Below are 14,179 nucleotides of genomic sequence, written 5' to 3'. Positions count from 1 at the left end.
TTGTTTCATCCTGTCCCCTTCATTCTTTCTCTCTCCATGCCCCCTTTCTTTCTGTATGTCTGTCTTTCTCTCTCTCTCCATGCCCCATTTCTCTCTTTCACCCTACCCCCTTCTTTCTTTCTCTCTCCATGCCCTCTTTCTTTCTCTTTTCCCATGCCCCATTTTTTTTCTTTCTTTCACCCTGCCCCCTTTCTTTCTTTCTGGCTCCCTGGCTCCCCCCCCTTTCTTTCTTTCTTTCTCCCTGGCTCCCCCCTTTCTTTCTTTCTCCCTTTCCTCCCCCATGCCATCGCCGCTACCACCACCATGCTGCCACCACCGCCAGGGAAAGGCTGCCACTGGCCATCGGAAACAGGCCGGCGCCAAATTTGCCCTACTTGTTTCCCGCGGGCCGACCAACTTTGGCTGTCCGACGTCAATTCTAACGTCGGGGAGGACGTTCCGGGCCAGCCAGGCAGCGATTGGCTGGCCCAGAATGTCCTCTCCGACGTCAGAATTGACGTCGGACGGGTAGAGTTGCTCGGCTCGGGGAAGAGAAGCAGCAGGGAGGGAGAATTCGGCGCCGGCTTCTTTCTGATGACGGCAATGGCAGCCTTTCCCCGGTGGCAGCCTATTCCCCGGTAAGTGGCCAGCTGAACACCCCCTCGGGCCTTGCACCCGGGGCGGACCGCCCCCCCCCCCCACCCACCCTTGGTATGCCACTGCTTATGGGGCTAATTTTCTAAAGACTTATGGGAATTTTGAATGCCATTTTTTACACTTGCAAGTGAGCTATGTAGAAATAAAAGTGTGTGAAATATTGCTACAGCAAATGTGAAATTATGGCTGCAAAGCCTAGTTTATTTATATCTGAATAGTTAATAAGCTGCTTTGCATGATTTAGTATCATAACAGCACATTAACTACTGTAGTTCAATAAAAGGTTTTCACACAGGAAACAGTTCACATAATTGTACTGTTTGCTTGTTAAGAAGTAAATTTTCACATATGCAGCTTTGTCTGCTAAAATGTGAGACATTGTGCTCCGTATGCAGTTTTTAGCAGGCCAAACCTCTAGACCCTCGACCTCTTAAATTAACCCATCTATTTAATTTTTATCAGTACTAAGGAAGCTCTTTGGAGGTCAGGTTAAATAAAATGATGAATTTTGGATCATTACTGGGTGTACTTAAGGACTATAGATTAAAGGCCTGATTTTTACATTAATTCCAATATGGATGGAAACTGAATAATAACTGGATTAGGAAGAAATTCTATAAACCTAAAATTAGGTACCATTTGCACCCGTCATTGCCATCAGTAACTGACAGTGACACATATATTTGCATCAGGTGCTATTCTTTAAGGACACCCATAACTGTAAGGCGGCCATATTTGTGGGCGGAGCTTGGGTGGGCCATGGGTGTGTCATTAAACAGCTGGCACAACTTATAGAATACTATCAGTTGCATGCATTGATTGGTGCACCAAGGTAAGCCCACTTTCTCTAACCATTGATCTGGCACAAGTGGTGATGTCTAACTTTGGCATGCTAAAGCAAGTTTGCACAAGAATTCTATAACGACTTAAAGTGTGCCTAGAAATCATTACAGAACTGGTACCCAGCACGCCCCCTTGTGGCACGTAAATCCAGGTGCCAAAGTTGTAGAATTGCCTCCTTAATGGGCAAATGAGGAAACCCTAGAAATCTGACAGACTGCTCTGGGTGTACAATGCCAAAATGGAAATCAGAATTGAATTTTAACTGAACTAGAAGGAGAACGTGTGCTAAAAGAGTGAGATAATACTCAGTGGCATGACATTATTAATATGTTCTTTATAAGAAACTATAATTTAATATGTATATATCTAATTTACATGTGATATACTGACATTTTAAAATTAAAGTCTAACCAGAGAGCTATTAACCATTAGAAACAAGTTCCAAACACAATCCAAGCATTCTGTATAGAAACAATGCAGTTCTTACAGAGAAATATCTCACTATAGACATAGTTTAAACAATGCTTCCATATAGTTTGAAAAATAGATTATCTTTAAACACACAAAAGGGTTAATATATATCTGTTAATATCTATCCATGGACATAGACATCAGCATATATATATTAACTTTCATATATGTATACACACACACACACGCACGCACACACACACAGTATGAAGAGTCGCAGAAAACTACCAAAACTGTTATTTACTCCCTAGCTCATAATGTTAGAAATTTGAATAAATTTAGCCATCCTTATTCCTGTATGCATCGTTGGAAAACTGCTTAGCAATATTTACCTTTTAAACAGAAGCTATAGAAAATACTATGTCCTTTATTAACTGATTAAAGTTGAGCGACAGTGAAGGGAATTGCACTTATTGTAAAAGTTACAGTAGAGTAATAAGACTGCAGCTTAACCTTGACGAATGATAAGTCCTGTATTACGCAAATCGAAAGGCGAATGTTCGTTTAAATAAAAAAAAAATTAGCGCAGCTAGTCATATAACCAACAGTGAGGCTGAACAGAATAAAACATGCACCACCCTACGAGTAGGCAAAACTAAGTTCTTCATTGAATTCGTATCCAACAATTAACTCTCTACAAGGCAAAAAAATAGTGTTCCTTTTAATACGATAGTCTTCCGTGGTCAAGTGACAATTTATTAGATCATTGTCTCTAAGTGTGCTGATCCACCGATATGTCCTTAGCTGCTCTTTAGCTTCTAGTGAGTCACCTTATATTTCGGCTTGATTGAGCCACAGAGTCTCATCATACACGTTATCCTGACAAGTTCTCTTTTCTTATTCATCCTCTTCTGGTTCTTGCGGTAAGACTGGCGTTTCCTCTTTTAAGCAATTACTGAAAAACCTGAGGAGTGTGCTGTAAAGATGAGGCTTGCTTTTCTCGGATATAATATGACCTTCATCTGGATAGACCTATAACAGGTAAGATGGGGGAAATGAAATAATCAGACAAATCACTTTGGATTAGATTGCAGTTTTCTGTTCTCTTTTTCTCAACCTTTGCGCAGCAAGAGGGAAACAACTATCAATTATATTTTTTAAATATGGAAACAGAACCTGAGATTAATTAGCAAACCTAGGATACAACTGAGAAATAATTACAGAAAATGTTAACTAATCAAACGTACACCAAAGGTTGAATTCCTAAATATGCCAATCTGGATGACACGATGAAAACATATGCTATAGTAAATAAGTTACTGAAAATACAGAAATAAAGAATATGATTCATCATTTTCTACATAAACAGCATAATTATCAAGGATTCAGATTTGAACTAGGGGCCTCCTTTATTTTCCTTGCTAAATGTGCTTGTCCAATTAAGCCCAAAAGTTATATTTATCAGACTGTTTTTAATAAGCTTTGTTTGTAATTTATTTGCGGGGGTTAGGGAAAGAGCCGGCCCACGAATATTAAAAAACTGTGAATAATATTCGGGCCAGTTCTGACCCACCCCCCGCCTTCCCCAGGAATCCCGAACCTTACCTCAAGCCCTCTAAGACTCCCCGGAACCGTACCTGGTGGTCTAGTGGGCTTTCGGGGCAGGAGCGATCTTCCTACACTCCTGCCCCGTGCAGATCACTCATAGGAAATGGCTGCCGTGAGCTCTCGTCATAGTCTCGAGAGACTATGGGAGCTCATGGCAGCCATTTCCTATGAGAGATCTGCATGGGGCAGGAGCATAAGACAATCGCTCCTGCCCCGAAAGCCCGCTAGACCACCAGGTAAGGTTCCAGGGAGTCTCAGAGGGCTTAAAAATAGCCCCCAAAATTAAAAACGATAAAAAAAAAAAATTGTGAATAATCGAATCTGCAGATACTGAAACCGTGGATTCAGAGGGAGAAGTGTATTGTAACTCATGAATATATAGCAAGTCAGGAAGCAAACAACATGTCCTGTGACAAGAAAATTCCACCTTTGAAAATGCATGATTTGGAAAACCATTCTAGGTTATCATCAACACTAGGCCTGCTGCACCGAGAAAAATAATTTTACACTAGAAATGGTATTGCTGATATTGCGGTATTTAATTGCCATTCCCACTTCTGGCATGAATCAGGAATCCTTCAAAAACAAGGTCGAAAACCAAAGAAGTCCCAAAAGGCCAGTAGCAAAATACAGTGGGAAGTACCTGGCAAATGAATATGGGATTCAAGATAAACATCTCTTTATTAGAAAGGTACACAGTTGGGACCCAACACAAGCTGTGTTTTGGCTGAAGCCTTCATTGGGAGGCCACAAAACACAACACATATTTGTTTGTTTAGATAAAATTAGAGCTTATATAATCTCAATATAATGCGAATCCTTCAAAGACAGCATAGTGAACCCCTCCCCAACTATCTTTGAAGAATTCACAGTATATTGAGATTCATACAGCTTTAATTTTATCTAAACAAACAAAATGGATGTTGGTGTTTTGTGGACTCCCGATGACTTTAACTAAAACTTGGCATATGTTAGTCCCATCTGGCACAATTTGGTTTATATATTTTGATTTAACCAACACAAATTTAGAAGTCCTATCACTAAAGTGCGATAAGTATAAGTTTATATCTTCAAAAAGTTATAAACAGGATGGAATCAGTCCAGAGGAAGGCTACTAAAATGGTCAATGGTCCACATCATAAGGCGTATGGGGACAAACTCAAAGATCTCAATACTTTGGATGAATGGTGGGAGAGGGGAGATATTATAGAGATGTTTAAATAACTACATGGCATAAGGCCACATGAGGTGAGTCTCATTAGAAAGGAAGCTCTGGAATGAGAGGGCATAGGATGAAGTTGAGGTGATGGGCTCAGGAGTAATCTAAGGAAATGCTTTTTTACTGAAAGGGAGGCAGATGCTGGTTAAGTTTCATTGCTCCAACTTTTAGAATTTAGATTTAACTGATGTACTTTTAACTATTATTGTATTACAGATTGATTGTTTTATCTTGTATCTCAAACACTGTCTGTATGTACTTCTGTTGTAAACTGCTTTGAACTTCTGGTATAGCGGTATATAAGAAATACAATTATTATTATTATTATATTCCACTCAAAGGTCTATGTTTAACTGGTTGTATATGAATGGATATACAATGCTGGTGCCTGGACAGAGTCTGGCACCGAAGATCTGTGAATAATTAAGGACCCGTTTTACTAAACTGCGCTAGTGGTTTTTAGCACCAGGAGCCATGCTGAATGCTACGTGCTGCTGCCGACGCTCATAGGAACTCTATGAGCATCGGGAACAGCGCAGGGCATTCAGCAGGGCTAAAGCAAAGAAGGTGAAGATGGAGAGCGAGGTAATAACAACTCTTGCAACAAAAGAAATCCTCACTTTGTAGGGAAATACTTCCAGAATTGAAACTCTTCTTTATCACACATCCAGAAATCCAGACAGAATACACGATGATTCTTAATCTTTATCTTTATTTTTCTTTGAAATTGCTTGCCCCAACATTATGGCCCGACGGGACCCGTTTCGCCTCACAAGACGCTTTCTCACGGGTTCCAGGGGGAGCACTATACAATATAAAAAATTTATTTAATCAATTTCATTTTTTTAAAAACATTTTTCATATTTTACCCATAAAACTGTGTATTAGCTTCAAAAAAAATATATATAAACAATAAATAAGAATAGAATTTATATGTTTAATTGGTGTCATTGGTATGGACTGTTAGAGAGAAATATTAAGGAATGTTATATTTATCAATAAGAGAAAGATGAATGTATTCTATATTGAATTGGTGTTATAAAATTGATAAATTGAGCAATATGTAATTCTATTCTTATTTATTGTTTATATATATATATTTTTTGAAGCTAATACACAGTTTTATGGGTAAAATATGAAAAATGTTTTAAAAAAAAATGAAATTGATTAAATAAATTTTTTATATTGTATAGTGCTCCCCCTGGAACCCTTGAGAAAGCCTCTTGTGAGGCGAAACGGGTCCCATCGGGCCATAGAAACAGAAGATGACGGCAGAAAAGGGCTCCAGCCCATCAAGTCTGCCCACTCTGCTTACCCACCCCCTGTCTATGCCCTAATGACCCAATTTCCTTATCTTGACCCTCGTAGGGATCCCACATGGGTATCCCATTTATTCTTAAAGTCTGGGGCAAGCAATTTCAAAGAAAAATAAAGATAAAGATTAAGAATTGTGTATTCTGTCTGGATTTCTGGATGTGTGATAAAGAAGAGTTTCAATTCTGGAAGTATTTCCCTACAAAGTGAGCATTCAGCAGGGCTCCCTGCGCTAAAAAACGCTAGTGCGGCTTAATAAAAGGGGGCCTAAATGTAATTTAATGTGCTATCTTAAACAGTATACCACTAATTTTCCCAAAGATTTGAAGTGATTTACAAAACAATTAAATTAATATAAAGTAATGGCCAAAATTCTAATCAGATACTTTGAATTTCCCTCTGTGTTCCAATGGGCTCACAATCTAACTATGCTACCTAAGAAAGAAATAATTACTTACATTTACCTATATAAAGAGAAGGAAAAGGGAAATATAATACCACAAATTCAATACTATAGGTGCATAAAAGGCATAAAAGAAGGGAAAACTTCAAAATCAAAGAACCCCAAAGAAAAATCCGAAAAATAAAAGTGGGGAACAAAAAAGCAAAATTAAACAAACCCAACAAAAATAAAGCCAAATGAAAATTAAAAATACAATAAAAATAAACAGGAATAAAGCAGAAGGTGGTCAAGAAAATGCTGACCACTGCCAGCTGAATGTCAACCCCATCGCAACATAGCACCTTCTCCTCCTTTTTATTAAAAGTCTTTCCTATTCTGTGGAAAATAATTTTTGATCAATTACAGTAAAATAACGGTAATAACCACTTTAGTAGTTCTAAATCAGGGGTGGGCAACTCCGGTCCTCGAGGGCCAGAATCCAGTCGGGTTTTCAGGATTTCCCCAATGATATGCATGAGATCTATTTGCATTCACTGCTTTCAATGCATATTCATTGGGGAAATCCTGAAAACCCGACTGGATTCCGGCCCTCGAAGACCGGAGTTGCCCACCCCTGCTCTAAATTCTATACTTGAATAGAAAATACAATATTGATTTTGGCCCAACTTTTGTATTTGTGGGCAGAAAGGCATTTTTCTAGAACGATGGATAATGAAGTTTGAAAACTTGTATCTTAGACATAACACCCTTTTTTTAAAAAAAAAACAACAACAACAACATAACTTTATTTAGTTTTTAATGCCAACAAAAAGTGCAATACAATTATATACAAATAATAATAATCAATCAAGCACTTATAATCAATCAGTATCTATACAAAAATAAAATTCCCTCTCCCATCTAGCATTACCATCAGGAATAATATCAAAACAAAAAGATATACCCCCATCTCCCCCCCCCCCCCCCCAGATGTGTGGGTGTAAAACAACGGAAAACAAAATAAAGATAGAGGACAACTATAACAAATCTACAAAAGACGTCAAAGGACCACAAACCAATTTGAATATCTTATTATGCCCCAGCAAGTCAGCACTAATTTTCTCATACTTATAAGTTGAGCATAAGCTCGCCCACCAGAGAGGAAAACTAAGGCGACCCCAATTCTTCCAATTGCGAGACATAACACACTTTAAAAAAATGCCCACAGTCAATTTGCAGAAATTGAACAATGAGAGCTTCTATGCTACTCACCTGCATGGTATAATTCACTCCAGCTTTTATTAGATGCTTAATGAGTTCTGCTGAATGCTGAAAATGAACTTTAGCTGGAAAGAGTAGAAAGAAGAAAAAAATGGTTATTTCAGCTACAATAATGACTGTACTGTTGTTTTAACTTTTGAAGAAAACAAAACACGTTTTGACACTGTCAGAAAATGCTGTCATTTTCAGTACTCGACAGCATATTAACTTAATAGAATATCCCAGATAGACTGAAATATCTTACTTAACCTGCAAGGTGAGTAGATGACAACTGTTGCCTCATGCCCCCTTGTTTGCTCCCCCCCCCCCCACCACCACCATTGATTTTGCTTTGGCTTGTAATTGCCATTTTACCCCAAACCCTCAGTTAGGGCTGTAACTGTCACTCCATGCAAGTTAGCAAATTTAATGTAATATTTTTGTTCATTACTGAATTACAAAGTGGTCACAGTGAAACAACCAAAAAACAAATGGAAGACATGAGGAACAGATCGGAGAAGGTTATCATGCCACTGTACTGGGCCCAGATTGACATGTGGGATCTCTTCATGGAGATAGTTAGGGGGTGTTCCCTCTAAGCTGAGCAGGTGTCCTCCAGCTGCATTGCTACCACTAGGGGGTGGAATATTTTCAGTCGCTAAGGACAGGTATGTTCCCTGGAGTCCTGCAGAACTTGCATGTCCCTCACAATTGAAAAATGTGACAGTAAAACAGCACCCTCTATTGGTGAGACTGTGGGTGGAGGACTCCTGCTCAGCTTAGAGGGAACAGTGGCCCCGGGCCGGTGGCCCTTTTCTGCCGTCATATTCTATGTTTCTATGTTTCACCTTGAATACTGCGTCCAGCACTGGTCGCCGTACGTGAAGAAGGAAACAGTACTACTCGAAAGGGTCCAGAGAAGAGCGACTAAAATGGTTTAGGGACTGGAGGAATTGCCTTACAGTGAGAGATTAAAGAAACTAAGCCTCTTCTCCCTTGAAAAGAGGAGACTGAGGGGACATGATCGAAACATTCAAGATAATGATGGGAATAGACTTAGTAGAGAGAGACAGGTTGTTCACCCTCTCTAAGGTAGAGAGAACGAGAGGGCATGCCCTAAAGTTAAAAAGAGATAGATTCCATAGAAACGTAAGGAAGTTCTTCTTCACCCAGAGAGTGGTAGAAAACGGGAATGCTCTTCCGGAGGCTGTTATAGGCGAAAACACCCTCTAGGGATTCAAGACAAAGTTAGACAAGTTCCTGCTGAACTAGAACGTATGCAGGTAAGGCTAGTCTCAGTTAGGGCACTGGTCTTTGACCTAAGGGCCACCACGTGAGCGGACTGCTGGGCACAATGGACCACTGGCCTGACCCAGCAGCGGAAATTCTTATGTTCTAATGTTGGTGCTGCATTATTAAATATATGCAAGATATTAAGAATAAATTATATATACAGAAGATGTCTTTTTCAAGTTAAGGAAAATTCCGGAAGGAGAGGGCTTAGGATAAAGTTAAGAGGCTCAGGAGTAATGTAAGAAAATACTTCTTTACAGGCAGGCTGGTAGATAAGTGGAATGGTCTTCTGGTGGAGGTGGTACAGATAAAGACTGTATCTGAATTAAACATAGCCTGGGGCAGGCATATGGGATCACTTAGGGAGAAGAGAAAAGAATGGATGGTAGGGAAAGGGCAGACTGGATGGGCCATTAGACCTTTATCTGCCATCATGTTTCTAACAGTCTACTAATGGTAAACCAAATGGGGAGGAGGAAAACTCTCAGGAAACACTGGAGTTACATAATAGTCCATGTCGAGTACCCTTCAATCTGTCCCAGTAAGGCAATTATTATGTTCTTTATGTTATGTTCTTATTTTTCATTTAAAAATTAAGGTCACCAAAGTCAGGATTTCATCCATGCCTGAAATGTGACAGGAAGATTCAGAATTTTGACATATATAAGTACATAAGTAGTCGCCTCCGCCGGGGCAGACCAGAGGTCCATCCTGCCCAGCGGTCCGCTCACGCGGCGGCCCATCAGGCATATTGCCTGAGCAGCGGTCCCTGACTAATTTTATACCTACCTCTACACTTATCTCTACACTTATCTATATCACACATTTGGAATACTAGGAAGAACTGTAATCTATAAAAGCTTCAAAGAAGAACGGCCAAGATGATAAAGGGGATGAAACTCCTCTCGTATGAGGAAAGACTAAAAATGTTAGGGCTCTTCAGCTTGGATAAGAGACGGCTGAGGGGAGATTGAAGTCTACAAAATCCTGAGAGGTGTAGAACGGGTAGGAGTGGATCATTTTTTTTTTTTATGCCATCAAAAATTACAAAGACTAGGAGACACTCGATGAAGTTACAGCGAGATAATTTTAAAACTAACTGAGGAAATCATTTTTTACTCAGAAAATAATTAAGCTCAGGAACACATTACCAGAGGATATGGTAAGAGTAGTTAACATAGCTGGTTTAAAAAAAAAGATTTGGACAAGCTCCTGGAGGAAAAGTCCATAGTCTACTATTGAGAAAGACATGGGGGAATCCACTGCTTGCCCTGGATTGGTAGCATGGAATGTTGCTAGTCTTTCGGTTTTGCCAGGTATTTGTGACCTGGACTGGCCATTGTGAAGACAGGATATTGGGCTAGATGGACTTTTGGTCTGACCCAGTAGGGCTATTCTTATGTTCTTAAGTAATGATGAGCTGAGGAGAACTTTGGCGAACTTCTGTGCAACTTAGATGAAAATTCAGATCCCTTTTGTAATCCAGAATATAAAAAGATTTTTTCTGGTCTCAGCATGTGATTTTAGATTGATGAGGGCTGAGAGTTTCTTAAAATGTAATCTTTGCTTTACCTATGAACCCCTCACAGAAGAGCTCTACTACTACTAATCATTTCTATAATGCTACTAGACATATGCAGCGCTATCAATCAAAATATAGAAGAGACAGTCCCTTCTCAAAAGAGCTTACAATCTGAGTTATGACACACAGGACATAGGGTGGATTAATATTTGATGCTCATGAAGGGACAAACAAGGGAAGAAGAGGTAGTGAGGGCAGGGGCTACAGAAGGAATGAGAACAGATAGTAGTTAATACCGTCAAGATCCTAGGGGTCACATTTGATCAGAAGTTAACATACCATGAACACATCAGTAGCATAGTTAAGTCCACCTTCTTCAGATTACGACAAATATGCTCTGTCTCAAAATTATTGGAGCCTAAATCAATGAACATTCTAATACACTCTTATGCACTGGTTATTTCAAAAATTGATTATTGCAATGCCCTATTCAAGGGCATTACTCAACAAGAAATAAGACACTTACAAATCATCCAAAATGCCTCTATTAAGCTCATCATGAATGCTAAGAAATATGACCATGTCTCGCCTATTCTCAAAAAAGCACATTGGCTTCCGGTAGCTCATCACATTACTTATAAAATATGTCTGTTAACTTTGAAATCTCTTCTTTTTAAAGCTCCAGCATTTATCGATAGACTCTTGGTTCCCTATGCTTCTGCCAGAATGCTCAGATCTAATGATCAACACTTATTGATAGCTCCTTAAGAACATAAGAATTGCCGCTGATGTGTCAGACCAGTGGTCCATCATACCCAGCATTCCGCTCACGCGGCGGCCCCCAGGTCAAAGACCAGTGCTCTAAATGAGTCCAACCTCACCTGCGTACATTCCAGTTTAGCAGGAACTTGTCCAACTTTGTCTTGAATCCCTGGAGGGTGTTTTCCCCTATAATAGACTCTGGAAGAGTGTTCCAGTTTTCTACCACTCTCTGGGTGAAGAAGAACTTCCTTACATTTGTATGGAATCTATCCCCTTTCAACTTTAGAGAGTGCCCTCTCGTTCTTCCTACCTTGGAGAGGGTGAACAGTCTGTCTTTCTCTACTAAGTCTATTGCCTTCAGTATTTTGAATGGTTTCGATCATGTCCCCTCTCAGTTTCAACGGATGCCCTCTTGTTGCCGTAGGTCCTTCTACCTCAATATGGCCAGTTACATATTTGAACGTCTCTATCATATCTCCCCTCTGTCTGCGTTCCTTGAGAGAGTATAGCTGCAACTTACCTAGATGTTCCTCATATGGGAGATCCTTGGGCCCAAAATTAAGATGTCTTTCAGTGATAATGGAATGGGAAGAAACATCCAAGTCCTATAAAGAATATCATCTATACCCAGATAACATTCAGCCACTATAAAAATCCCTGGATAACCAGTATCATGCCCAGATTGGGACTAGCACTCAGGCCCCAATTCTGTAACCAGCGCCTAAAGTTAGGCTCCTATTTCGGAGGCGCCTATCTAAATTGAACAACAAGCTCAGTTAAGCTTTTTAAACAGCGCTGATTGAAACCTAGGCGCCTATCAAGAAAGCGCGATTCTGTAACAAGGCGCCTCTAAAAATTTAGGCAGCCTTAAAAAAAAAATAGGCGCTTATACATGGTGGGCGTGGCTACATGTTAGGCGCCTTGTTGCAGAATCACTGCTCTTAAGCGTGCTCAGGCGCTCAACTAGGCGTCTCACTTTTAGTTGTGCCTAGAGCTGGCCTGTTTCCTGGGCGCCTCCAAAATAGGTTCCGCTCAGTGTGATTCATTAAACAGCACCCGATTCTGCTTGAATCACGCTGAACAGTGCCTAATTAAGCGCATATCTTTTGGGCGCTTCTTATAGAATTTGCCCTTAAATGTTTAACTAATTCTGCCCGTGATGGTCAGCCATTAAGAAAACACTGACTGGCAGTGGCCGAATATTGACTGGAAGATAATTACAAAGTGCCAAGTTCTTAGAAGTGAATATTGAACACAAGTAGCAAAGTTAAATGAAAAAGTGTATGTATCGGGTTAGTCAAAAGCTTGAATATCCTATTTGTCTTTGTAGCAGCGTAGCCAAAAGAAAATAATGCCATTGTTTAATTTTAACAAATAGATAAGCTTTCGTTGGTATTTTTCATTCTTTGCAAGGTAAAAATGCACCATTGTTCTCACCCCAGCCTTCAAGATGAAAATGTGGATTGTTGAAATTGAACACATCAAAGAGGGAACGTTATTTAAAATGTAGTAGAGCCTTGTATTCCGCCAGGGTCGTTAGGCTCATGTTATCCCTCTTCTCAAGCCACTTCATTGGCTCCCTGTTTGCGTCCACATAAAGTTCAAACTCATCTTACTTACCTACAAGTGTACCGTATTTTCACGCATATAACACGCGCGTTATACACGGTTTTTACAAACCGTGCATAACCTTTCGTGTTATACGCGTGAGCGCGTTTTACAAATTTTTTTTTACATAGTTCCCGCCCCCGACATACGATTCACCCCCCCTGCAGGACCGCTCGCATGCACCCGTACCCGCACCCCCACCCCGAAGGACCGCTCGCACGCACTCCCATCCGCACCACCACCCTGAAGGACCGCTCGCACCCCCACAGGGTCCCAGAGGGGGGGTCGGGAGGCTGTGATGAGACTGCTTCTACGTGATGAGGGTGGGGGTGCGAGTGGTCCTTCAGGGTGGGGGTGCGGGTGGGAGTGCGTGCGAGCGGTCCTTCGGTGTGGGGGTGCGGGCGAGCAGTCCTTCGGGGTGGGGGTGCGAGCGGTCCTGCGGGGGGGTGAATCGGACATCGGGGGGGGGCATCAGGCTTTCAGGGTGGGGACAGGACTTCAAGGGGGAGAGGAGAGTCGGGGTGGCCAGAGGAGAGTCGGGGCGGGCGAAAGGAGAGTCGGGCGGCGACGGGAGAATCGGGGCAGCATGCGCGGTATACGGGTGCGCGCGGTATATAAATTTTTTTTTACATATATGTGGGTTTCCCGCGCGCTATACCCGTGTGCGCGTTTTACACGGTGCGCGTTATCTTCGTGAAAATATGGTACTCGCTCTACGGCTCCTCAATATTTCTCCTCTCGTATCTATCCCAACCCCCCCTCCACAGGAACTTCATTCTTTGGGTAACTCTCTTGTCTGTGCCTGTCTCCTCTACTGCCAACTCCTGAATCAGCCCCTTCTGTATTGCTGAGCCATGTGCCTGGAACAACCTGCCTGGATCAATATGCCAGGCTCCATCCCTGGCAGTATTCAAATTCAGGCTCAAAATCTACTTTATTAAAGCTGCGTTTACGTCCTAACTCTTGCAGCTTGTAATATAGATTCAAGATTTCAAAATGTATTTAAAATTTGATTAATCGCTTAATCATACTTCAAAGCGATTAACATAATAAAAACACTTTACAGTTTTCAGGGGGAACAAACACATAAACAGTACTCAATGAACAAGACATACATTACAAAAATGGAAAAAGGGTAAGAAATACAATATTTAATAGAAAAGAAGCAAATGGGTTTAACATCAAGGGGGTATATAAAAACAACGGAGTATAAAATTCAAAAGGGCAGACTAAATTTTAAAAAATAAAACTAAATCAGTCAAAGGCATGTTTAAAAAGAAAGCACTTTAACTTGCTTTTAAATCAGTTTATAAGATGTTCT

The 14,179-nt window shown here is 40.7% G+C and overlaps 1 protein-coding gene across 2 annotated transcripts in view; it reads right to left on the bottom strand.

The window, feature by feature from the left end:
* Positions 1–1,717: 1,717 nt before the first annotated feature.
* The window catches only part of DPP10 (dipeptidyl peptidase like 10), a 709,461-nt gene continuing 696,999 nt past the window's right edge, over positions 1,718–14,179 (bottom strand). For both annotated transcript variants that reach the window (XM_033946860.1, XM_033946861.1), the window contains 2 exons: positions 7,686–7,759; positions 1,718–2,922 (listed from right to left, as the gene is read on the bottom strand). In XM_033946860.1, coding sequence (XP_033802751.1) covers positions 2,788–2,922; positions 7,686–7,759 — 209 coding nt within the window. In that variant the 3' untranslated portion in view covers positions 1,718–2,787. The remainder of the gene's footprint in view (positions 2,923–7,685; positions 7,760–14,179) is intronic.

This window comes from Geotrypetes seraphini, chromosome 5, assembly GCF_902459505.1.
Source record: "Geotrypetes seraphini chromosome 5, aGeoSer1.1, whole genome shotgun sequence".
Classification (NCBI taxonomy): Eukaryota; Metazoa; Chordata; class Amphibia; order Gymnophiona; family Dermophiidae; genus Geotrypetes; species Geotrypetes seraphini.
Note: the sequence above shows the minus strand (reverse complement) of the source record. Positions and strands in the feature narration are given on the sequence as shown.